The sequence below is a fragment of the Gopherus flavomarginatus genome, chromosome 7 (assembly GCF_025201925.1).
Source record: "Gopherus flavomarginatus isolate rGopFla2 chromosome 7, rGopFla2.mat.asm, whole genome shotgun sequence".
Classification (NCBI taxonomy): Eukaryota; Metazoa; Chordata; order Testudines; family Testudinidae; genus Gopherus; species Gopherus flavomarginatus.
In genome coordinates, this window is record NC_066623.1 from 49,929,863 (window position 1) to 49,957,020 (window position 27,158).

Genomic DNA, 27,158 nt, shown 5'->3' on the forward strand with positions numbered 1-27,158 from the left:
TCAAAAATATTACAAGAAGGGCTTCTGTAGCCTTTTCCCCTACTATTCCTCTTAGCCTTATATTTTGAATAGTAGAAGGAGGCAATACATTAAGTACCATAATTTTTTTAAATACAAAAGAAACAGTTAATAAGCCACTCTGATGCCAGCGCGGGCTGTGGTAAAGTCATAGGGCCTTCACCGTCCTGCCCCACAACACACTCAAGGCATGCACCAATAGCCAATTAATGTACAAAATATCATGGGTTACTGCAATATTCATTTGACAGCATTCCCAGATATGAGATCTTTCTTTAAGGCAATGAATGGTTCAGGTGTGATTATATAACAACTTCCAGAGAGCAATATATTTATAGGAAACAGCAACAGATCAAATTAAGCACAATTTCAGTTCTATTCACTGAAATACTTGGATAAAAGTTGCTAATAAAATATCAGCCATTTGTTTCAAAGATCCCAAAGCACTTTTCACATTGCAAACTATATACACCTGAAATCATGCCATTCACTCTTAAGGAAGACTGTGTCAGATGTTTAACAGCACAAAACAATTCTAAACTATTTAGGACAGGAGGAGAAGAATACTGTATCCAAACAAAACTGCAGAAGGAATTTTTGGGCAGGATACAAGAATTAATTCCCCAACTTTTGTAGAAGAGGCAAGCAGTCTGGGGTTTTGTTTGGCTGCTTTAAAATGGTCAGAAGTGATTGAGACCTTTCTTTTATGTGCAATCTAAAGACAGAACCTTCAGCAGCACAATATATACTAACTTCACCCTGGGATCATGATTCAAACTCACTTGGGAGGAAGAGGACTGCCTACTGAATCACCTCTGGCACCTAAATGTTTTTTTTGAGATCAGTAGTTGGATGCAAGAACTAACAATCTAGGAATTATTTTGGGGAAGTTCTGTGGTCTGTGTTATGCATGAAGTTTGACTAGATGATCACAATGGTCCCTGCTGGCCTTGAAATCTATGAATCTTTCACTGACCATGATTTCTGCATTTAAACCTCTTCCATTACAGAATCTTTGCCCTCAAAGGCATGAAAGGTCAAACAAGCAAATGACAACTCATTTTCTGTTAAACTCTAGTGAAACCCTTCTCAGACATTTGCCTACTGTGCAGTAATTATGATGCTAAGGAGAGGCCCCAGCAGAGCTGCAGTCTCCTTCTATAACTCCTGCATAACACTTACTATAAGCACTTCATGGAGAAAGTGCTCTATCCTTAGGCCTTTTAGACTTAAGAGGCTGCACAGTGGATCCCATTGTAGGAGTTACATTACGACTGCACCAGAGTGGGTTTGTGGACCAGCCAACTGCATCCCACCAATCACATTTATGGATTGTAAGCAGGAGGCCTCTTACCCAGACACCAGAGGCTGCCTCATGACTGCTAAAGAGGGAGTTTTGCATATGGGATAGAGGGTGAGTAGTAGGCTACTGAGCCACCACACCTCCACATAGTGTGAAGAGGAGAAAGGCTGCACGGGCCATTTTGAACTTTCCTCTGTTCCAGAGAAGGAAACAATAGTCATTAAACTGAACATTTCAGGACCTTACCAAAGGTTATGAATTTATTTCTAGAGATGGGCAAAATTTTGGGGGTAGCAGATCCTATTTTTCCAGATCAGTTTACTCAGCAGTATGAAAATACGCAAACAGTTAGGAGAATTAGCCTGTAGCATATTTACCCAAATACTGCAGTACTGCTTCTAAAGGCTTTCGAACAACTTGCTTTAACAACAATGGATTTTCTGATGCTTCTGGTAAGCGTGCTGTGCCTGTGAAGACAATATTGGGATTGAGGAAAACATTTATTTTCTTATTAAAAAATTGAATGGAGTCTTGGAAATTAACTAAGTCTAAAACAACTTTCCTCTGGAGAGCTTTCTAGTAAAAAAGGATGTTTACAGAGTAGGTGCATGTTTTGGCAAGCGTACACACTGGCTGCATACTAGTAAACAAGTGACATTTAAAAAAAAGCTGAGTAATTTCAAATGTGTTATTTGGTAACAGTGTGATGAGTTAAGGCCATTTCTGCAAAGCAAATAAGTAACGGCAGGTCATCTGTGCTTAGCCACAGCACCTCTGAAAGATCTAACCCAAGTCTTTCCCAAAGGAATTAACCTCAAATTCTGGTTTCCCAATTTCATAGTAAGTAGTTGGATGGCTGGATAAATACTCACATTCTGCTTTGATTGCTGCACTGTTGATGGGCAGGTGGGGATGTCTTGCTGCATGCCAAGGACGCAAGATCTCTCGACACAAACGTCTGGCAATCCTGGTCAGTTTTGTTGTATGCAGATAGAAAGCTTGTCGTGTCTTCATGGCAAATTTGGGGCTCCCACTGTTTCGCACTGGCACACCATGAATACTCTGGGAAAAGGGAAAAAGCACAAGCACTTTTATTGTCCGCAACTGATTTTTATTCAAAATTTGCAGAACACCAGAAACCAGCATCAGTTAACATTACATACATAGTCCATTCTAAAAGTCATTTCCACCTACACTCTCCTATCCAACCCCCACTTTCCTAAATTTTTAAAGGATGCTCACTCAAAGTAAAGTATTTGCTTTTACTCAGTTTCTGAAAGGCTCCTGGGGACAGAGATAGGAGCTTGGAGTTGATACAGGCTGAAGGAAAACCACAGAAATAGAGGCAAGGACAAGAGTGGGAGGCAGAGATTAGGAGGGAAGACTCAACAAGCTAAAAACACAACACAACCCTCCACTCCTTCTCCCATCTGCACTGCTGCTGCTCTTCCCTAGCCACTATTCGTTTTTGAAAACTTTGGCCCTATACTTGAACGTGGACCAATTTAAGCATTTAATATCTTGGAAGGTTGGCCTTGGGCTAAGGTTTACATACTTAACTACACATGGACAAAGATGACTTATCAATTATTGCATAGGCCAGACCTTTACCATGTCATAAAAAAGCCAAGTTCTGACTAATAATTCTGTTGGTTTAGGCTTTAAACAGTTGTACAGTAGAACCTCAGAGCTATGAACACCTCGAGAACGGAGGCTGTTTTTAACTCTGAACAAAATGTTATGGTAGTTTTCAAAAGTTTACAACTGAACATTGACAATACATCTTTGAAACTTTACAATGCAGGAAATAAAATGCTGCTTTTAACCATCTTAATTTAAATGAAACAAGCACAGAAAGTTTCCTTACCTTGTCTTTTTTTTTTTTTTAAACATTCCCCTTTTTAGTAGTTTATGTTTAACATAGCATTGTACTGTATTTGCTTTTTTTTTTTTGTCTCTGCTACTGCCTGATTGCGTATTTCCAGTTCCAAATGAAGCATGTGGTTGACCAGTCAGTTTGTAACTCTGGTGTTCATAACTCTGAAGTTCTACTGTATATTATTTGATGTGGTTGTGTGTGGCAGGAATAAGTGATACTTTTTCCATTACTGTTAACTGGAATGAGCATTCGGTTCCCTGACCTGCAGTACTGAGCCGCTTCCAATGGATGTACATACTATATTATTTTACACTGGATGCACATACCATATTATTGCGGTTTGGTCCTGGTCTCTCTCCATCTAATCGCGTTGGCATTTTCAAGCCACCATATTTCTTCCAGTATGTCCAACAGGATGCACAGAGGCGACACTGCATGTTAGGGGGACCCCAAGAATACCACTGGTAAGACTGTGTGGCTAGGGATAATAAAGGTGGAAATATATATATATATATATTCTTAAACAGAATTGATTTTCAAAGTTTATAGCCTTTAAAACCATCTTTACAATCTCAAAGGAGAAAGAGACCTTTCAGCTTCATAAGGTAACAAAAGTAGATCATAAGCCTGTTGTATCAAAAATGAGGCAAATTGCATCATCATTAAATGTTTTATAATGGCATTATGCAGTGTTGTTATCGTCATGGTGGTCCCAGGATCTCAGACAGACAAGGTAGTGAGGTAACAATTTTTATTCATCCAACTTCTGTTGGTGAGAGAGAGAGGGGCTTTCGAGCTACGCAGAAGAAAAGTTCTGTATAAATTCAGAAGCTTGTTTCTCTCACCAACAGAAGTTGGCCCAGTAAAAGGTATTACCTTCCCCATCTTGTCTCTTATAATGACCTTAGCTCAAGTAATTATACTCTTTAGTATACAATTTGAAACAGTAAAATGAGTAAGAGTCATTAGGATAGGGAAACTTCCTGGTAATGCCTTTGAGATATTTTAGGCTGTAACTCCAAAACACAACCACCCCTTTTGCATAGGTGGAGGGAACTGTAACTTTTCCCCTCTGTTTTAGAAATCCCCTCCCCAACTTTACTTAGGGAAGAGAAAAAGTCAGTCATTTTGACTCTCCATACAGTCTTACATTTTAGCACATCTAAAAGGCTCTCCATAAAGGAGAGGGAAGCCTATTAGACCAAGACGAATTAGCCGATGAGACCATAGTGATTACAAGGATGTAACCATGCTCTCTGGACTTTCCACTACCATAATAAAGCTGTGAAAACATTATAAAGCTCTCCAACGAATTAAAGACTTGTCTTCACTCAGGAGCCATTCGTTATTTCACAGCAAACATCAGCTCTTGCAGTTATTTACAATAAAATCCACCCACTCTCAAAACTTAGAAACATTTACATGAAGAAAAACCCTGCCTATTTCACCCACCCCACCCTGCATGGTAGCTTATTAAAGCTTTACTTTAGTCTTAGTGCTAGAGTACTTCTCCTGCTCTTGCACAATTGCTACATTTGCAAATCACTTACTATAGCAGCTTTCACAGGCCCGTCCTGCTCCCATGTTCTGTGCCTGTCCTCCTGTACCATTTACCACTCCTGGTTTGACATTATTTACATTGATCTGGTTGGGGTTTGGCTTGTTACTTAAAACACAAAGCAAAAAAAGGGGAAAAATTAATTGATTGTGACATGTAACTTTCCTATGTGACAAAAAAATATGGCCCAGAAGATTAAAACTGAAGACATGCATTTCTAATGTTTATGAATTCCAAAACAAGAAACATTACTTACCAGTAAAGAGAGTTTTCTGAATACATTTCATCTGCAGATCATACTGTAGAAGTCACATGCCATTTCTCAGGAGTCCCAGAACCACTTAAAAGCAGTTAACCATTCTGGTCATGAGTACACCTTAGTCACTGATCCAAAAACATTCTAATCTAGGTGACAAAAGGGCCATATCGACAGACATCCCTCTGCTCCTCTCTGCCTGAACAACATTCTAGTTAAGCCTCTAAAGCGGTGAGGAAGGAGGGAAAGTCAAGGTGGATCTGCAAGGGCAATAGATTCAGAGAATTCCATGGTAAAGTGGCCTTCCTTTCTCCTTCAGAAAACTGCCTCTTCAAATCCTGTCGCTCTGTAGTAGACTGGCAAACCTTATAGGTAAGAGCTCAGGAGTACTAATTCAGACTCAAAGTTTGCCCTCCTGAAACAAGCCCCTACTGCCATTGCACTATTAAAGAACTGCAGAGTAAAAGGTGTAAACTGAATCCTCAGATAACCCAAATGGGAACACCTTATACAGACTGCAGTCTTCTCCGTCTGATTCAGAGATATTTCCTGTGCAATTTCCTAAGAGAGATGTGAAAGGAAGCATCTTAAAAGGTCAAGACCTCTATTCCATCCAATTTAGCACAGAGATTATGGCACTCCAAGACAACAGGTAGAATCAGATTTATTTACAGACCTTATTTTACCACTCCCTTCAACAAAACCACAACAGAATTAGTTAAAAGTACCAGATTGCAACACAGGGGATCTGGGTTCAATTCCAAGACACCCTGTGTGACTTTTGGCTAGTCATTTAGGGCTTGCATCAACAGTAGGAGAAAACACTCTACTGGGATGCGATTTCTAAAGCACACTCATGCTGTGCATTAATGTGCCTGTGTAGACCATTGAGCTGCATACTTTTTTATACAGCAGAATTGCTCTGTATGTGTATTCAGCACTTTATCTGCTGACATCAGTGATATAGTTTACCACGTTTCCCTAAGTGAAAGCCAACAGAGTGCCAGATTCTATTCCTTCTGATGCAGCATCAACAAAGATTTAGTAAATTCCAATCAGTTATATCTGCAAAGAGGTTGCATATTAAATTTTTCTTGAGACAATGGTGTTGGGCAGGCATAAATAAGATAAAGATTCCCTAGGCCAAATTGTTAAGACAAGTGGTGATATGAGGGAAAGGAAGAAAACTCCCCCGTCACTGTGTTTCCAGGGCTGTTAGAAAAATGCATCTTTTTACTTGGAAACAAATTACATGTGATTGCGAGTCACTGAGAGACAGAGAGCCCAGACACAATTTTTTTTTTCCAAGTGTTACATGCAGATTCTGCTACAGTGGCACACAAGGGGCATAAAGGCTCCACAAATGGCCAGGAGAGCCTTTTCCAAGAGCAGGAGAAGCTTCAGACTGACCTGTGTTAAACAATATGGTGAGGAAGGAGCGTGGGTGAGGGGGAAGGTTTGTGTATGGCCGAGTGCTACAGACATTCTGGATTTCTCTGGTTTGTAGGGCTCCCCAGGTAAGGCAGAAAAAGGAGAATTAATAACTGGGGCCTTTTTACAATCGTGGTTCAATTGTTCTGTTCTTCAGCTGATGCACTGTCATGGCCCTAATGATTGATTATTAATGGATTTGAAATGGCTCTGGGATTTGTAAGTCACGGCATGACGTTCCAACTCAGGGAGACTTGCAAAAGCAATTTCCAAAGGAGAAGAATGGAATATGGTACCTTTGCATGAGACCGCATTTCGCTGATTGCTGCCTTATTAAAAATTACCTCAAAGTAGATTCTACTTCACCAAATGCTATGTACATCGGCCAAACTGGAGAATCCCTCCATAAAAGGATAAATGGACACAAGTCAGGTATTAGGAACGGCAATATACAAAAACCTGTAGGAGAACACTTGAACCTCCCTGGACACACAACAGCAAATTTAAAGGTATCCATCCTACAGCAAAACAACTTCAGGACCAGACTCCAAAGAGAAACTGTTGAACTTCAGTTCATTTGCAAATTTGATACCATCAGCTCAGGATTAAACAAAGACTGTGAATGGCTAGCCAACTACAAAAGCAGTTTCTCCTCCCTTGGTGTTCACACCTCAACTGCTAGAAGAGGGTCTCATCCTCCCTGACTGAACTAACCTCGTTATCTCTAGATTGATTCTTGCCTGCATATTTATACCTGCCTCTGGAAATTTCCACCACATGTGTCTGACTAAGTGGATATTAGCCCACGAAAACTTATGCTCCAATACCTCTGTTAGTCTACAAGGTGCCACAGGACTCTGTTGCTTTCAACAAGCATGGTAAGCTTTCCCAACACTTGGAGTCTTTAAATCATAACTGGATGTCTTTCTAAAAGATCTGTGGTTGAACTGGAGTACGTGTACTAGATGCAAGAAACCCTAGGTGAAATTCTCTGGCTTGTGTTACATAGGAAATCAGACCAGGTGATCATAATGTAGTCTCTTCTGACATTTGAACCTATTAAAGTGACACGATTCTTGTAAGAAGTGTTGGCTCTCAGCTTCCCTTAGATCATGAATTGACAAACAGCTCACAAAACACTGACATTTTTCCAATGTGTGACCAACCTTATGCACTTGGCTGACAGCACTAAATTAACATGGGAGCAGGAACTGAAGTCTTACTTTTCTGAAAGGAGAAACTTGTGTGCCCAAGACATATGGTACCTAAAGATTAAACTGGTTTTATTGGTTAGAAGACTGAATATACTACCACCCATGTACACTGGAATGGTTCCAGTCATCCAGGTACGTACACAGCCAGAAGTTCTGGTCCTGTCATGAGAAACACATTTTGGAACAACATTGTGATAAAAGAGAACGGCACTTCTCCTCTTTACTGCACATAAAGCTTTGTTAGGCCATCACTTTGTGTATCTGAAAACATGTGCCTAAAACTATTTTGTGCCCACTTTTGGGGGGAAAAAAAAAGTCTAATGTTTGTTAAAAGTATTCTTAGGTATTGGTAAGATCCTTCTCGACCAACATTAAAAGTATAGATTACTGTTTTAACATAGCTATAAAAGAGGGATAGAATATAATCATGTATGGAAATTTTTTTAGTCCATACTGAGTCTCCAAATAGTCCTATCTAAATAGGAGGAAGAATGGTCTTGGGGTTGACACAAAATGATGAGTCAAGAGACAGAGGGTCTATTTTCAGCTATGCCGTAAAGAAATTTTACTTGCCCTGTGCTGTGACTATGGCTCTTCAAGAGGTGTCACCCTATGGATGCTCCACTTCAAGTGTGTATGAACCTCTTGAGCCCTTGATGGGAGATTTCTAGCTCTAACACTTTGATGTGGAGACTGGTTTTGTGGGCTGTCCATCTGCCTTGAACCATGAGGGTGTCGAGGTGAGTCCCGCATCCCAACAGGGAAGCATCAAGGTTAGTCACTGTTGGGGTTGGGTGACAGAAAGGGATAAACGCACAAATGCTGCATTGCTCCTACCACCAGTTTAGGGAGTTTAAGTGCAAGGGGACTGTCACCTACCTGTCCAAACTGACCCTGAGAATAGGTAGTTTTTAGCCAACCCTGGAAGCAGCAGAGATATAGCCTTGTGTGATTGGTCACAAAGATACAAGCTGTCACACAGCCTATGAGTTGAAGACGGTACTTTATTGTGACGCAAGAACTTCCCTGAACTGTTCCTACCAGACCAAACAAGGTCACAAATCTGTCCAAAGGGAGGTATGAGTATACCCTTATAAACTGTATCCTTTGTACACATACCAGCATGTATTTCTTTACTTTCAGCTGTAGGCCCAACTCTTGGAACAGAGCGAGGGTCATCTGGATGGCAATAACACTGCCTCGAAGGTGTTGCTCTCAAGTAGCCAGTTGTGGAAGTACAAGAAGACCAATATCCTGCCTGCCTAAGGTAAGCTGCCACTACCACTAGAACCTTTGAAAATATTCTTGAAGCTTAGGATAGAACGAAGGGGAAATTCAATACGGAAAATGATCTCGAGATACGATGAATCGTCAGTATTTCCTGTGTGATGTGATGGGTGTATAGTTATATGAAAGTAGGCATCTTGTAGGTTGAAGGACAAAAGCCAATCCCCATTCTCTAGTAAAGGAAGAGGAGGTTTCTCACTTTTCAGTAACTGAAGTTCTTCGAGATGTCTCCCCCTGTGGTTGCTCCACTGTGCGTCCCAGAGCCGTTGATCAGAGATCTTCGGTAGCAGGTGCCTGGTCAGGATGCATGCACTCAGCTGCTGTCTTACAGCGTCGTTAGGGTCTGCCTGAGCACGCGTGTCCTGCACCCCCCCACCCCCCCGTCAGCGCCTTCTCTACTATAGAGTTGTCTGATTAGTACTCCAAAGTAGAAGGGAGGAGAGTGAGTAGTGGAGCACCCCTGGGAGAACCTCAGTTACTGCAAGGTGAGTAACCTTCTCTTCTTCCTTGAATGCTGTCCCTGTGGGTGCTCCACTCCAGGTGAATGTGAAGCAGTACTCACTATGGTTGGTGGGATTTTGGAGTTGTGGCAGTGATAATGGTAGATAGTACTGTGTGGCTCACTATGGTGTCTGCTGTGGTATCCTGTGTGATAGCATAATGTTTGGTGAATGTGTGGTCAGATGTCCACGTGACCGCCTTGCATATATTGGTAATAGGTATGTTGTGGAGGAATGCAACGGATGCTGACATCACCCGAGTAGAGTGAGTTCTGATGCCCTTGGGTGGTTGAGCATTCTGAATCTGGTAGCAGGATCTGATGCAGTCAGAGATCCACTTGGAGGGTCGTTGCTTAGAAATAGCAGCACCCTTTGATCTCTCGGCAGTAGACACAAATAGCCTAAGGGATTTACCGAATGCCTTAGTTCTGTCTAGATAAAATGCAATTGCCTGTCTGACATTGAGGTAGGGTGACCAGACAGCAAGTGTGAAAAATTGGGACAGAGGGTGGTGAGGTAATAGGAGCCTATATAAGAAAAAGCCCCAAATATTGGGACTGTCCCTATAAAATCAGGATATCTGGTCACCCTATGTCCAGGGTACGTAATGCCGCTTCCTGTGGAGTCTTGTGAGGGTTGGGATAGAATGCAGGTAAGTGTATTGGCTGGTTAAGGTGGAAAGTAGACACCACCTTGGGGAGGAATTTGGGGTGGGGTCGCATTATAACCTTGTCTTTAGAGAAAATCATGTAGGGAGGGTAGGCCATTATGGTGCTTATTTCACCAACCCCTCTCACTGACGTTATGGCAACCAAGAAAACTACTTTCATAGACGTGTGGAGTATGGAAGAGATAGCCAGGGGCTCGAAGGGAGGCCTCAGGGAACTAGGTTGAGATTCCAGGAGGCTGCTGGTGGATGAATCTCAGGGTAGAGATTTTGAAGGCCCGTGAGGAAGCACTTTATGGTGGGGTGGGCAAAAAGTGAATATCCATTCAGCGGATCATGGAAGGTGGTGAGAGCCACAAGGTGTACTCTGATAGAGCTGAGCAAGAGCCCTTCCTGTTTTAGTTTTAAAAGGTAGTCAGACATCAGGGAGGGTCAGGGGTGCCAAGCATCTGTGGAAGCACCACATGGAGAGCTATTTCTACTTTTGCAGGCAAGTCTTATGAGTGGAGTCTCTTCTACTGTGCAGAACGATGTACTGGACCTGCTCTGAACAGGCTAATTCGTGGGTTTGAAACCATGAAGGAACCACACCGTTAGCTGGAGTTTCTGGAGCTGCGGATGGAGAAGCCGACTATTGTCCTGGGAGGGCAGGTTTTCTGGTTTTGTCCACCATTGTAGGGAGGGCAATAAGTTTGCTGGAAGAGTTAGCATCATGCAGAAGCTGTGTCTGCTGGGTTTGTACTTGGAGTTGAGCCAACCCTGAAGACACCTCATATGCAGTCTGGCATATTTGACTACGAAGATGGCGGCTGCCATGTGTCCAAAAAGCTGTAGGCAGGTTCATGCCCGTATTCTGGGGCGAACAGAGAGCGTGTGTATGAGATGCGTAATAGTGAGAAATCTGTTGTGTGGGAGCAAGGCTCTGGTTTGAATTGAGTCCAGGTGAGCTCCAATGAACTCGATCTGCTGTGTGGCTATCAAGGTGGATTTCTGGAAGTTTATTTGCAGGCCTAGACTGTGGAAGAGGGAGATGATAAAATGCGTCGCCTTTAATGTCTTGTCGTATGAGCTACCTTTTATAAGGCAGTCATCTAGGTAGGGGAAAAGTATAATCCTGTGTTTGCAGAGGTGGGCAGCAACTACAGCTAAGGTCTTGACGAATACTCTCGGTGCTGTGGAGAGTCTGAATGGAAGCACTCTGTATTGAAAATGATTGTGTCCAATTGTGAATTGCAGGAAGCGTCTATGTGCTAGATGAATGAGTATGTGAAAATAGGCATCTTGTAGGTCGAGGGCTGTAAACCAGTCCCCTTGTTCTAGCGCGGGTATTATTGTGTACAAGGTGACCATCTTGAATTTCTGTACATTTACAAATTTGTTCACTTGATGTAGGTCCAGTATAGGTCTCCATCCCCCACTTTTTTGGGTCAGAAAGTAGAACACTTTTCCCCGACATTGCATTGGTACAGGTTCCACTGCACCTAGCTGTAAAAGATGAGCCACTTCTACGCGAAGTAGGTGCTTGTGAGCGGCGTCCCTGAGGAAGGACGGGGAAGGGTGGGCAGACAGGATATGAAAGGGATGGAGTAACCTGATTGAACTATTTCCAGGACCCAGCGGTCCTGTGTGACCTGTTGCCAGACATGACGGAAAAACTGGAGGTGGTGGCCAAATGGGCAAATACATGGCAGAGTCAATGGGCGATTTCGCAGACCCCCAACAAACACTTCAAAATTGCTGTTTCTTTCCCGCTGGGAGGGAGATAGCTGGTTGCGCATGGTTTTTTCTGGGCCTACGAGGGGTCTGTTGTGGTTCTTCCCAACATCATATGGTCTGGACTGGGGCCGGTGATATTGTTGGGCGCAAGGCCTCTAATAAGGTTGATATCATTGTCTCCTGGGGTATATGCCCAGTGAGCACAGGGTGTCTAGAGTCTTTCATAGTGTGAAGGACTTAGGTTTTTTAGAAAAAAGTTCATCTTTTCAAAAGGGAAGGTCCTCCACTTTGGTCTGCAGATCTTTGGGGACACCGAATGCAGACAGCCAGGAAGACCTGTGCATCACCACCACAGTTGCGGTAGTGCAGGCTGCTGTGTCCGCCGTGTCCAGGGATGATTGTAGTGCCGTCTTGGACACCAATTGACCTTCGACAAGTCTGACTTAAAGTCCGCTCTCCTGTCCTCCAGGATATAGGAGGTAAAATCAAAGAGCTTGTTGTAATTGTCATAGTCATAAGTTGCGAGGAGGGCGGAGTAATTTGCAATTCTAAATTGCAAAGTAGAGGAGGTATAAACCCTGCAGCCCAAGCCATTTGAGGTTCCTGTTGTGCGGAGTGGGCTGTTTTGTTCTGTGTCGCTACATCCACTACAAGAGAGTTTGGTTGTGGGTGGGAAAATAAGAAATCTATACATCCTTAGTGGGAACATAATATTTACGTTCAGCCTTTTTCCTTGTTGGTAGCATGGAGGCAGGGGTCTGACAGAGAATGTCAGCTGGTTCTAAGAGGGCTTCATTTATGGGTAGCACGATCTTTGAGGGTGCAGAGTGCTGGAGGATTTTGAGAAGTCTGTGTTGTGTCTCCTGGACTTCCTTCAAAAGGAAAGTCCCGGCTGAGTGCCACCTTCTTGAAAAGTTCCTGGAATTGCTTGAAGTCCTCCACATTTTGCAGCGGTGGAGGCATGAGGACTCCATCTGCAGCTGATGGAGAGTTAGGAGCTGGTGAATCAGGGAAGGTTCATAGCCCACCTTTTCAAGAGGGGGTTCAGGAGCTCTAGATGTAGATGGAGCTGGAGATAGAGGCACAGAACGGGCTTGCAGTCTGGTGGAAGGGCCTCGAGGAGTGGCGGCAGCAGGAGCCGACCAAAGGTACCACTGAGGCCAAGTCACAGGGTAAGAAAAGTGAGGCCCCGCCCACGGAGGGACAAAGTAGGGAAACTGGGGCTGGTTCTTGTGAGGTGCCATGTCATAAGACAGATATGGCTCTGGTTGAGGAGGAGAATCAGGCAGGGAGAACTCTGCCTACTGCTGCATGTCACTCTCGCTGTCAGTGAGGGTAGCCAGGTCAGGTGGCGAGAATGGCTGTTCAAACACTGAAAGCTGCGTGTTAAGTCAGGCTCAGGGGCCACGGAGATGTCATCATGATGCAAAAATTGCTGCTGCTCCATGGGCTGTGGTCCTGCAGGGCACGGAGTACAAGCAGAAGCCTGCAGCAACTTTTGTTTAGCTTTCATGGGTGCCGTGGGCTGTTTATGGGCACCCTGCATGGGACCCGCGTCTCCTGCGGGGGTGATGGGCAGGCTCAGTATCAGGGTGAAACACGCTGTCGGTACTGGGTCCATCTTCAGTGCCAGTGGGACCGGTGCCAAAGAGAGCTTCCTGCTGTGGGAAGTCGGGTCCCTGCTTTTGTGCCCTGCATGCACCGTGGCTGAGGTGCTGGGGCGGTTGGAGGCGGCTGCTTTTGGCACTGTCAGCACCGAGGATAAAGATCTCGCAGGAGACCCTTTACCCTTTTGAAAGTCTCTGTGCAGAGACATTGGGGCTTCCCGTCTCCTCGCTTGAGAGGGTGAAGCCGCGCACCCGATCGGTTCCGACCTAGCAGGGGAGCAGGAGGGAGAGGGTTTACTTGTGCCCATCTCCATAGGTGGCTGCGGAGATTTCTTCATCAGGAGCATTTTTAGCCACAAGACCCTGTCATAACGAGCCCTGGTTTTCAGGCTGGTACAAAGGATACACTTAGCAGGCATGCGTATCTCGCCGAGGGACTTCACATACCATGAGTGTCCATTAGACTCTTTGCAGGAGTCGCATTTCTTAAAGCCCAGGGACCCCGACATCATTGACTATGAATGCCTGGGGGAGAGTCTCAACAGGAGACAAACGGGAGAGAAAAAAAGTTTTGTTTTTTTTTAAGCTAACGAACTATTCTAAACGAAGGGAGAGAACAGATATTTCTAACCCTTTCTATTTCTTTTTACTTATTTCCTTCAGTGACCAGGGAAGAGTTTCAGCACTGTCCCGAGTCACATCTTCAGCCGAGGATGGCTGAGAAGGAATGACGAGGGTGCGAGATGCATGCGCTCAGGCAGACCCTAACGCCGTCGCAAGACAACAGCTGAGCACGTGCATCCCGACCAGGCACTGCTACCGAAGATCTCTGATCAACCGCACTGGGACGCACTGTCATCTGGAGCAGAGCACCAACAGTGACAGTACTCGAAGAAGAATTAAAGTGCTAGAGTCACCATCCCGAACTTGAGGCTTCACGAATTTGTTCAGTCTCAGATCTAAGATCAACCTCCAACCTCTGTCCTCCTTTGGCCCTAGTAAATATTTTGAGTAGAAGCCCCTAACCCTAGAGTAAGGGTTCTATCATTCCTAATCAGAGAAGAAAGTCTACTTCTTGCCTCAGTATAAATTTGTGAGGGGGGGTCCCTGAAGACAGATGGGAAAGGGGGGGGTAGAAGGGAGAAGTGACACACTGGATAGTATATCCCGATTTTATAAACTTCAAGAATCATCAGTCCATGGTGATTCACTCCCAAGCCTGGTCAGAATGGACAAGACAGTGCCCGAAGGCAGGGAGGTAGGCTAGTGCGCAGAAACTATAAATCCAGTCATCGTCGAACCCTAGACCAACCCATCAAAACTGTTTAGATGACGTCTGCGTGGTCATGGAGGGCGGCTAAGCAGCACTCTTCCTCTGAAACCTGTCTCTCTCTCTGGGAGGTTCTGGGGCTCTATGGTATTCCAAGAACTAAGCAGAGCATGACCTCTAGGCAGCCTGAGACCTACAAAAACATTTCTTGCTTGTAGGTGTGTAAATGCCCAAGGAACGTACGGTAGCCCCAGAACCCTTCAATGTGTGCAGGGAGTCATTTATGTCTCCAAGAAAAGTTTATGACCATCAAAGGAAGCCCTCTACTGTGTTCTGAACCTCTTTAGAAATTCTAAAAGTTGGAGCCATGATATCCAACCATAACTACTGCAATGGAGATGGATGTGGCAGCACTATCGGCAGCAACTAGAGACACTCTAAGCTGCTCTGGTCAACAGCTGACCCTCGGTAATGACAGACTGGAACTGCTCCCTGCAGATGTGTGGCAGCTGCTCAATAAAAGCCCTGTGCTTGTTATAATTAGTAAAAGTTGTACGTTGGCCATACTTGGTATGGTATCTTGTGATCCAGAACTTCAGCAGCCCTGCCTAGTAAGACTTTTGTCCGAAGAGATCCAGCCACCTTTGATCCTTGTCATAAGGGGTAGATCTTGAAAAATGCTGGCTACACCTTTCATTCACCACATCCACTACTGGGAAGTTAGGAGGGGATGGGAAAATAAGAAGTCAGAAGCCCTAAGGAGCACATCGTACTTATCAATCCTTTTGCACCTTGATGGAATAGTGGCAGGCGCCAGATCACCTTCGCCACATCCAGAAGATCCTCATTAATAGGCAGCATCACTCTGGAGGGTGTTGCAGACTGCAAAATATCTAGCAGCTTGTGTTGTGGAGCTTTGGCCTCCTCCAGAGGGATCTGCAAGATGTCTGCTTCCATTCTAAGGAGGCCCTGAGACTGCCTAAAGTCAGCCGCCATAGAATGTGGTGAAGGCTTCTGGCAAGCAGAGGCTAGGGCAGGGGTCAGCAGCCTTTCTGAAGCAGTGTGCCAAGTCTTCATTTATTCACTTTAATTTAAGGTTTCATGTGCCAGTAATACATTTTAATGTTTTTTAGAAGGTCTCTCTCTATAAGTCTATATATGATATAACTAAACTATTGTATTGTAAAATAAACAAGGTTTTCAAAATGCTTAAGAAGCTTCATTTAAAATTAAATTAAAATGTTGATCTTATGCCGCCGGCCCACTCATCCCGCTGCTGGTCTGGGGTTCTGTTCACCTAGGCCGGCAGTGGGCTGAATGGGGCCTGCGGCCGGGACTCCAGCCGGCAAGGGTCCAGCAGCCAGAATCCCAGACCGGCAGCTGGCGGTGCGGGGCCAGTGGCCGGGACTCCAGACCGGCAGTGGGCTGAGCAGCTCAGCCTGCTGCCACTCAGGGGTTCCATCCGCCGGCTCCTGCCAGCCAGGATCCCGGCTGCCAGACGTGCTCAGCCCGCTGCCAGCCTGAGGTCCTGGCCCTGCCCACATACAGTGGATTCCTATGTTCTCCCTGTTTCTGGCCCATTTTCTTCCTCTCTCTCTGCACTGAGCTGAGGGCAGGAGTGCACTGAGCACAGGGCTGGGGGTGAAGGGGTAGGCTGGGGGTTCCCGTGTAGTGTCTGGGCATGCGCTAGAATGAGGGAGGGGGCTCAGAGTTGGGGCAGGAGGTTTGGGTGTGGAGCACTTACCTGGGAAGCTCCCATTTGGTGCAAGTGGTGCAGGTGTTGGGGGTGCAAAAGTCAGGATGTGGGGGGTGTGTGGGGTGTGGGGGTAGGGTGACCAGATGAGAGATGTGAAATATTGGGACGTGGGGGTTGCCGGTGGAGCAACAAAAAAAAAAAAAACAAACAAACGAAACCAACACACTAAGAGCCACTGGAGCATAGGAAAAATTGGTGGGGGCTGAGCACCCACCAGCAGCTCCACGTCCCCCCTCTCCCCCCCGCCCCAGCTCACCTTCGCTCTGCCTCCACCTCCCTGAGCTGGCTGCCATGTCTTGCTTCTCCCCCGTCCCTCCAGTGCTTGCGCCGCCATACAGCTGATTAGCACAAGCCAGGGTGGGGTGAGGACGATGAATGCAGCGTGCTTGGGGAAGAGGCAGGGCCAAGGCGGGGATTTGGGGAGGGATCCAACGTGGGAGAGGGGCGGAGTCGGGGCAGGGCCAGGGGGGAGTTGGTGCAGGGGGGGGGCACAAGCCCCCTCTGCCTGTGCGCCGGAGGGCAAAATATCGGGACAGTTTGAGTCCCAAACATCGGTCAGGACACAGGACAAAAGTAAATATCAGGACAGTCCCGATAAAATCGGGACGTCTGGTCACCCTATGTGGGGGTGTGTGTGTGTGTGCGCAAGTATCAGGGAAGAGGGCTGCGGGCATGTGAGGGGGGTGCAGGTGTCAGGGCATAGGGTTGCGGGACTGCAGGGCTCAGGGCAGAGGGCTGGGTGTGTGTGTGGGGGGTCAGGGCTGCAGGACAGAGGGCTGGGTATGTGGGAGGGGGGTCAGGGCAGAGAGTTGGGGTTGTGGGGTGCTCATGGCAGGGGACTGGAGAGGATATGTCCCTATTCCACCACCCTCTCCCTTCCCCAAGGCCCTGCCTCCACTTCTTCTCTGCCTCCGCCAGGAGCAGCAAGCACGCTGACTCCACTCCTTCCCAACCCCCTCCCTCACAAGGGCCATCAGCTGATCGGCCTGCAGGGAGGGAGGGAGGGATGGAGAGGTGGAGGAGGGGGGGGTCAGGAACCCAGCACACTCTGGGAAGAGGCAGGGGAGCCAGCAGGACCAAGCTTCTGCCCCCTGCCCTGTGGGAGGGGGTGGGGGGGGTGGAAGGTGGAGAAGAGTGGGCCAGGCTGGGCTGGGCTGGGCAGGGCAGGAATTTTAATGGCACACTGCTGTCTGTCGGGATGCCGGTAGGCAGCAGTGTGCCATTTAAAAAAAAAAAATCGGTTCACATGCCATCTTTGGCACATGTGTCATAGGTTGCCGATCTCTGAGATAGGGACACCATCCCTGCTCATCCTGGCTAATAGCCATTGATGGACCTATCCTCCATGAATTTATCTAGTTCTTTTTTGAACTCTTAGGGTCTTGTCCTTCAAAACATCCTCTGGCAAAGAGTTCCACAGGTTGACTGTGCACTGTGTGAAAAAATACTTCCTTTTGTATTTTGTACTTCCTGATGCCTGTTAATTTCATTTGGTGATCCCTAGTTCATTTATTATGAGAAGCAGTAAATAACACTTCCTTATTTACTTTCACTACACCAGTCATGATTCTATAGACCTCTATCATGTCCCCCCTTAGTCGTTTCTTTTCCCAGCTGGTTGGCCCTCCCTTTCCCTGTGGTTGACTGACTCGATCACCAGGGAGTTGGGGACACGATGGTTGTACAGGTATTCACGCCCCTTGGCGGGCACCAAGTACTTCTGTTCTGCCCTCTTAGAGATGAGGGGCAAGGAAGCCGGGGTTTGCCACAAGGCCTTCAAAATCTTTGCCACCCCTTCATGGAGTGGGAGAGCCACCCTACTCAGTGCAGAGGCCGGGGCCAAGAGGACGTTGAAGAGGAAGTCTGAGGGTTCCTCCATCTCCTTGGCTTGATGCTACACTTTTCAACAGTTCCTGATGGGCCTTAGAGTCCTCCAGCAGATAGAGGAGGGGCTGTAATCGCCTCATCAGGGGAGGATGAGGATTGGGGTGCAGTACCCAGCAGTGCCACAGGTCCCACCATTTGGTCACCCTCTGGGCATGGAACCGGTGATGAACACTTCGACTCCTTCTTGGAAGGCTGAAGTAGAGAGGCTGATGGTCTCTCTCAGGCGCCAGGCACCAAGCGAACCATCACTGGGGGCTGTGTCGGGGGCCATGGGGCCCATTGGTACCACAGTGCCAGCCAAGGAGCCCGGTGCCCCTGCACCTGCTGTAGCACCCACGGAGCAGGCTGTTTAGCCTAACTTGCCTGTCCCAAAGACTAAAAACTATGAAGGGAGGCCGGGTTGGTGTACAACCTGCCGCTGGCCCTGGACTGGGAGGAGCGAGTGGAGTCAGGAACAGTGCCAACCACGAGACCGTGCTCCCAGTGGGGAGGAGCGGGAGTACCGCCGGTAGCAACTGCTCCATGATTGGCTCCGATGGGCGGATCCATGCCAGTGAGGTGCCGGCAATCGATGCCTGGGACTGCAGGAGCACTGCCATGGTGGGGTCCTGGAGCAAGATGAAGAATGGGAATGGCATTGATGCCTGGAACCCCTGCCAGTCAGTACCCAGCCAGACAACCTGGTGGGGGTTGACGGGACTGGCGCGGACCGTGCATGGAGCGATCGCTGAGCAGCAAACGGCACCGATCAGACAACTATTGCAGAGATCCAAGTAATGGCTTGCCTCTGGACCAGGGAGCCAATGGTGGCAGTGCCCCTGGTACCGGAAGAGACATAATATCCCGGGCCACTTGCATGGAGGGTAGCCGGACATCCGGGGAGGTCAGTGCAGATTGGGCTAGGTTACCCCACTCAACCTGAGTCAGAGGCCTGCAGGTCGACAGGGATCGAGAACTGCCCAACATGGGTCTAGTCTCTTCCCCGGTCTTGCTCCAGTGTCGTCTTAGCTTTTTTAGAGCATCTTGCAGACGGGGAGTGGTGCTGGCTAGTGGAAGGTGCTGAATGGTTGCCGCTTGAAGGATCTGTATTCTTCCAGCAATCACTGAGATGGGCTTCCCCGAGACAGAGTAAACAGTCCACGTATGGATCACCCACTGGCATCGGCTGTCTGCAAGTGTCACACAACAAAGCCCAGGGCACAGGGCATGCCCCGACCCGGGCGCACTAAACTAACACTAAACTAAACTACTTTAACTACAGGTACTAACTATGAAGAGTTCAAGAGGGAGGCTGCAGCCAAACTGGAGCAGAGCAGTTCTGACGCACCTTCACTGGTGGCAAGGCGAAACCGAGGGTGGGGGGCTACTCTCATTACAACTTCAAAAGTTATTTTTCCTCTCTTGGTATCCTGCTGTTAAATGAATTGTCTCAGACTGACCTCACACTTGGTAAGGCAACTCCCATCTTTTCCATGTATTTATACCTACTCCTGTATTTTTCCACTCCACGTATCTGATGAAGTGGGTACTAGCCCACGAAAGCTTATGCCCAAATAAATCTATTAGTCTCTAAAGTGCCACAAGGACTCCTCGTTGTTTTTGCTGATACAGACTAACATGGCTACCACTCTGAAACCTTTGTTTTAAGTCTTTTCAACATTTGGGTCCCTTTCAGCAGTTGAAATCTTCTACTGTAAACATGATCCAAGTGTAGATAAGCTACTTATTTAAAGCAGAATATTTCAAGTTTGGATAGGCTACATATTGACCAGATAGATCACTATGAAGAGGAGATTTGAAAGTGGTGCAAGCAAGAGACAGCGAAAACAACTGAGTGAAGCAGTAGCTAAGAGCTCAAAGCCAAAAACTTCATTTCTCAAACCACTGGAAAACACACAAAGGTGGGAAATTCTGAAGCAATATCTTCCTGTTTCACTGCATAGGATGTCCAAAACTAGATGGTCTGCACAGATGGATGGTGTTCAACTAGTTGCACAGCACTTGAATTCAGTGAGAAAGGCTTTAAATGAGCTGGAATCTCTCACTCTCTTTGGCAGTTCAACAGACTGAGTAATGAAGATCTACTTTCTGCAGCTGAATAATTTCAGCAACAGTACAACAAAGAAATCTCAAAAGAGCTCAGTGATGAGGTCATCTTCCTCAAACAAATATATTCCACAAACTTTAAATTGGATTGCAAGGCAAAGGAATTGCTTCAAGAAATACTCAAACTTGGACTCTCTGGGGTGTTTCCTATGTGACAGTGGGGTACAGGAGTCTGGAAAAGGCAAATACATTGGCCACTGGATGAATAGTTTTCAGTTCCCTGAGTGACCAGAGTAGGGCCTGCACTAGAGCAGTCAGAAACCTGCTAGAACCAATTAAGACAGGCAGGTTAATTAAGACACCTGGAGCCAATTAACATACTAGAATCAATGACAACAAGCAGACTAATCAGGACACCTGCTTTAAAAAGGACTTCCCGCATCAGTTAGTGGAGGGCAAGCAAGGAGTGACACAGCATGCTGCTGGAGGACTGAGAAGTACAAGCGGATCAGGCTTCAAGGGGAAGATCCTGCAGTGAGGATAAAGAAGGTGCTGAGGCAAGGCTATTGTGAAGTAGCCCAGAGAGTTGTAGCTGCAGCTGTCACACAGCTGATACAGGACACGTAGACAGCTGCTATCCACAGGGCCCTGGGCCGAAATCTGGTGTAGAGGGCGGGCCTGGATTCCCCCCATCCCCCCAACTCCTGATTGGACACAGGAAAAGTTGACCTGGTCTGTGAGCAACACCAGAAGGGAAGGTCTAAATTGGAAAGGGGTCAGGCCTGTCCCCGTCCCACTAGGTGGGACACAGAGACTTTAGGGATTGTTCTCAATTTTCCCCATGCTGGCCAGTGATGAAGTTCACAATATCTAGCAAGGCGTTCTACGGGTTGACTGTGCATTGTATTTAAAAAAAAAAAAGCGGCTTTTTTTTTTAAACCTGCTTTTTCATTTGGTGACCTCTAGTTCTTATGTTTGAGGAGTAAATAACAGTTCCTCAGATTTGCCACCTAAAAAGAATGGCTCAGGTTTGGGAATCTCCCTCATATCCTCAGCTGTGAAGACCAATACAAAGAATTAATTTAGTTTCTTCTCAATGGCCTTATCTTTGACTGCTCCTTTAGCATCTTGCTCATCAAATGGCCCCCCTGGTTGTTTAGCAGACTTCCTGCTTCTGACGTACTTAAAACATTTTTAGCTATTACTATATCAATATCCTCATTTAACATGAGGCACTCTAGTTCACCCACATTATTCAGACTTTGGCTAGCTGTTCTTCAAATTCTTGCTGGCTGGAGCACCCAGGGAAAAAAATTAGTTGAGGAGGCAAATTGCTGCTCCGGTGCTACACCCACGAGCTGCCGGTTCTACAAAGAGTTGGACGTGATACTTGATGGTGACCTGACCTCCACTGCGAAATCCCTTGTGGATACTTTGTTGGCTTCATTGCCAGTTGAGAGTGGACTGAGCCAGGAGGAACCAATCTTGGATGAAGAGGGGGAGAGGGAACCAGAGGCCGAGGATGACTCAGAGGCCAGAGATGCACGCAGTCGGGAACTCTTTTCTACCCTGGAGAAGCCTAGCCAGTCACAACAGTCGAATACTGGTGAACTGCGAACAGGAGAGGAGGCCCCTGGTAAGTGGATCTGATTTGGGGAATTGCTGAAGTGAGTTGTTGAGGGTAGAAAGGTTGCAGACAGCAGGCTTGTCTCCCACCTCACGCCTAGTTTGAGGCAGCAGAAGGGGCTGTACTCCCTCACTTCACAGGAATCTCCCTCAGAAGATCTCCACGAAACTCTCGTGGAGATACTGGGCAATCCGCTCCCGCACATTCCTCGGCAGAGCTGTTTTGTTTCTTGCCCCGTTAATTAACTTTCCCATACCACTGTGCAGTCACGGGCAGGGGGACCACAGCTGCACACAGGCTAGCAGCAAAGGGACCAGGGCAGAAGCGGCATACTTGGAGAAGACCCTTCCCTTGATTCTCTACTCACCCTCAACAGCGAAATATCTTCCATAATGATCACCTCCTGTGGAAAGTGTGGAGATAGGAATGATTATGAGGCTCCCTCTACAGTGCTGGCTCTCCCCAGGTACCCAAGAGCCATGTGTCCAGTGTACAGCAGGGTCCAGGAACACTGTGATTTACCCTGCCCCTCTGGCTACTCATCATTTTGGGGGTCTTGTGGCTTGTGTGTGCTTGCCTGGGGTCAGCCAGTTAGTGTCAGGTGTGAGAGTAATGGCTGTGTTTTAAAGCACTGAAACAGTATTGTCTGTGTTGCAAACAATACTGCTTCTGTAAAATGTTGCATTTAAACTTCTCAGAGCTGACCTCAGGAGACCAGCTCCCCTTATTGGCAGCAGAATGGTCGTGAAGAATCCAAAAGCAGCCAAGAAGAACTAAGGAGGACTTTATGCATGAGGTTATAATGCACTCTGCCGCTGAGAAAAAGATATTGAAGGAGTGGCGGGATAGCGAGAAGAGGGAACGAAAGGAGAATGTGGCATACCAGAAAGAAGCCATGGAGTGGCTCTTAACAGTTATGGAGCGCCAAGCAGACATGCTCCAGGCGATACTAGCTCTTCAAACTGAGCAGCTCTATGCCCTCCCCCACCCCACCCCCCCTTCTGCAGCCACTGTCACAAAACTCTTTCCCATGCACTCTGCCTCCTCCCACCAGACACACACATACAGCCAACACACTCTTATCAACCTCCTGGCTCCACTCTTTACCCGCAGCATTCCACTCCTCCCTCCTCACAGTCCAGCAGTGTGGACTCCCAATACCCACTGCACACAACACCCATCCATCTGCAGTTTGGCCCTGCTGAAGTACAGCACCCGCTGCATCATACTCCAAAGGAGAAGGCTGGGTATGATCCCTGGACATACACAAATCTGTAGCCATCCTGGGACCCCTCCTCCTCTTGAGACCTTCCATTTCCCCCATTCCCACTGATGAATTTTTTTGTTCGACTCTCTCCTCTGGTTGCTGTCTTCCAATAAAAGAATTGTGTTTGTTTGAAAGCAATCTTTATTTTATTAAGTAAAAGCAAAAAGAGCACAGCAAAGCAATATACATACAGCTATGTTAAGGCCTCTTCTTGCATCATGTGCACCAATCACCTCTTAGCATTCCTGGGGATAGCAACAAATATTACTGGCTTTCAGCTTCATATTGCTGCCTCAAAGCATCCCTGATCCTTATGGCCCCATACTGTGTCCTTCTAATAGCCCTGGTCTCCAGCTGTTTAACTCAGCCTCCAGGTGCTGAGCCTCTGTGGTCCAGCCCTGATTGAAGCTTTCACCCTTCCCTTCACAAATATTATGGAGCACACAGCACGTGGCTATAAACATAGGAATATTACCATTGGTCATGTTCAGCTTCCCATACAGGCAACACCAGCAGGCTTTTAAACGGCTGAATGCACTCCACAGTTATTCTGCACTTGCTCAGCCTGTTGTTGAACCACTCCTTGCTGCTGTCAAGTTGCCTCAGGTATGGCTTCATGAACCACGGCATTAAGGGGTAGGTAGGGTCTCCCAGGATCACAATGGGCATTTTGACTTCCCCCAGGGCGATCTTCTGTTCTGGGAAGAAAGTCCTGCTTGCAGCTTCTTGAACAAGCCAATGTTCCGAAAGATGGCCGAGTCATGCACTTTTCCAGACTAGCCTGCGTTAATGTCTGTGAAACGCCCACAGTGATCCACAAGCTCCTGAAGAACCATTGAAAAATACCCCTTGTAATTAATGTACCTGGTGGCTAGGTGGTCTGGTACCAGAATTGGAATATGCGTGCCATCTAGCACCCCTCCGCAGTTAGGGAAGGCCATTTGTGCAAAGCCATCAACAATCTCACGCACGTTGCCTAAAGTTACGGTCTTTCTGAGCAGGATGTTATTAATGACCCTGCACACTTCTGTCAAAACGACTCCAGTGGTTGACTTTCCCACTCCAAACTGATTAGCAACTGATCAGTAGCAGCGTGGAGTAGCCAGCTTCCACTGTGCAATCGTTACACGCTTCTCCAATGGCAGGGCAGCTCTCATTCTCGTGTCCTTGTGCCGAAGGTCTGGTACGCGCTCATCACACAGTCCCATGAATTTGGCTTTCCTCATGCACAAGTTCTGCAGCCACTGCTTGTCATCTCAGACATGCATCACAGTGTGATCCCACCACTCACTGCTTGTTTCCTGAGCCCAAAAGCAGTGTTCCACAGTGGTCAGCACCTCCATGAATGCCACAAGAAATCTCATGTTGTACCTACTACGCGTGGTGAGATCAATATCGCACTCCTCTTGACTTTGTAGTTTAAGGAATAACTCCACTGCCACTCGTGACATGTTGGTTAGTGCAAACAGCATTCTTGCCAACAGCTCAGGATCCATTCCTGCAGCCAGAAAGAGACAGGGCAGGGTGTGCAGTACACAAACCGTTGAAAGATGGTGCCAAATGTAGATGGAAGTACGGGGATTGCTGGGATGTGAAGCGATGCACCACAGGGCATTGGGATAGGACCCAGGATGGCCTGTGATCCCTTCTGCCTTCCCACAAGTCCTAGCAACAGAAGAGAAAGAGGTGCTCTGTGGGATAGCTGCCCAGAGCACACCGCGCCGAACAGTGCCACAAGTGTGAACATGATATTGCGCAGGCAGCTGTCAGTGTAGACACACAACAACGGTTTTCCTTTGGCGCTCTCTGAGTGGCGCTGTAACTGTTGGTGCTGTAACTTTGCCAGTGTAGACATGCCCTAAGAGGTACTTCTGCCTATTACTTTGTTAGTGGGGGCCATATAAGTACCACAGATACTAAATAACACACAACAGCATCTCTCAAGTGCCTTTCCCACTATCAGCACAAGGGGAAACTAGGGTTCCATCAGCTGAAGTGCCCAGAGACTGAGAGAAAAGTGTCCTGAATTAACTTAGAGTACATGCACCCAGTGCAAATAAGCAAGCAAACAAAACCCTGGAAGATCAACTGCCTCAGAGCCCAGATCAACTGGCTCAGGCTTGCACTACAGGGCTAAAAAGTAGCACTGCAGATGTTCCTGCTCAGGCCAAAGCCCAGGCTCCGAAACCCAGCAAGGGGGGAGGTGGGTGGAAGGGAAGGTCTCAGACCTCAGGCTCCAGCCCAAACAGGAAGACCTACACTGTTTTTAGCTGTAAAGCATGAGCCCGTGTCAGCTGACCAGGGCTCTGAGACTCATTGCTGCAGGGTTTTTTGTTGTTTTCAGTGCACACATTCCCTAAGGCCTTCCTAGATCACTCTTTGCAGTCAAATTCTAGGGCAAACACTGACCAGATTTAACTTGCTTCTAGGTGGATCTTGTGTCAGCATTGCAGGAAGTGACAATCATTTATTCCTAAGATGAGAAACATGGATCATTACTGTTAAATCTTCAAACAGAAATGGGCACAGTAGTTTAACCAGCCAACACCACACCAGGTCCTGTTTCTATGCATTTAGGTACCTGTAGTATGTTTATCACTACAGCATGAGTGGAGCCATGCAACTTCTTCCACATCTACCATAACCTAATGAACCACAGTGTCCAAATGTAGTAAAAATCCATCAGAACAGGCACATGACCACTACCCATAGCCAGGAAGACATAATCCATCAATGTCATGAGTTGTCTCGGTGCCATGTCTTGATCTGAAATTTGACAGGCAGGCAGTAATAGCACTTGGAGGAGACAAGAGGGCTGTGTACAGGATTGCAGCTTTCCATGATACGTGCTGAGAAGGTCAGAAGTGAAGGACAGTGTATGCTACACTTGCTTTAAGACTTATGTCAATTACAGTACATTACCATTCAAGTCACCTGTGCATTCATCCCTTAGTATTGTGTCAAGAGGAGAGGGTGAAAGGCATCTGCAAAGCAGAGCTGAAGGTCCCCGCTTTGCAGACTGGACTCTTCCACCTATCATCTGTCCCTTCACCAGAACGCTGCATGAGTGCCAGTGCTGAGGCTAACAAACGGAGTAGGGAATGGCGTGTGAAAGCCTTCCCCAGATTAGCTGACTGGTAGACCTGGATGTAAAATGCCATGAAAAATTTTGATTGTGGGAGAAAATTCATCACCACAAATTGGGATAAAGAGTCAAAAATTTGAAGTCTTTTGCAGGCGGAAACATTCTGAAAAGTTCCATTTCAGGAGAACTGGAAGAATGTTTTGGCTGTCTCCAGGTGCTCAACTCTCTGTGCTGCCCAGCTCCCTGGGAGTCAGACTGCTTAGGTGCCAGGGGAGCCCAGGCTGGCAGGAAATCGCTCTCACCAGCTTACCTGCTGCATTTCTGTGGGAAGACACAATTTGCATGGAACATTTCTTCCATCTAAGCAGCATTTTCCAACAGATAAGCATTCTGTCAGAAAATTTTCAGCCAGCTCTGACTACCCAAAGAGCTCCACCATCCTCAACAATGCATCAAGCACCATGGGGCAGAACAGGCTTCTCCCCACTTGGGCAAGCAGAACTGTGATGGCAGGCTTCAAAGTGTGAAGTCCCACCAACTGCAGACTGAGGTTACAGCCCTGACCAAGAGAATCAGATTTTAAGAAACAAGACTCATGGTATTTAAAATTCTCAGCACATCAGAAGAATAAGAACTACAAGTAAGGAGCCTACAGATGTATCCTGCATGGTATGACATCAGTGTAATTGCAAATAACATTACTTTCATGTGTATGTTTGAGGCTGGGAAAAGGCAAACCGTTCACATAAACAGAGAAAATTAACCAACCCATACAGAAAACTAC

At 46.8% G+C, this 27,158-nt stretch overlaps 1 protein-coding gene across 3 annotated transcripts in view; it reads right to left on the reverse strand.

The window, feature by feature from the left end:
• MTA1 (metastasis associated 1) overlaps positions 1-27,158 on the reverse strand; it is a 179,049-nt gene that overhangs the window by 38,032 nt on the left and 113,859 nt on the right. For 2 of the 3 annotated variants that reach the window (XM_050963186.1, XM_050963187.1), the window contains exons 12-15: positions 4,751-4,866; positions 3,527-3,678; positions 2,194-2,383; positions 1,699-1,788 (exon numbers count right to left, since the gene is read on the reverse strand). In XM_050963186.1, coding sequence (XP_050819143.1) covers positions 1,699-1,788; positions 2,194-2,383; positions 3,527-3,678; positions 4,751-4,866 — 548 coding nt within the window. Of the gene's footprint in view, positions 1-1,698; positions 1,789-2,193; positions 2,384-3,526; positions 3,679-4,750; positions 4,867-27,158 lie in introns of those variants that run through there. The other variant, XM_050963189.1, reaches the window with a different exon arrangement.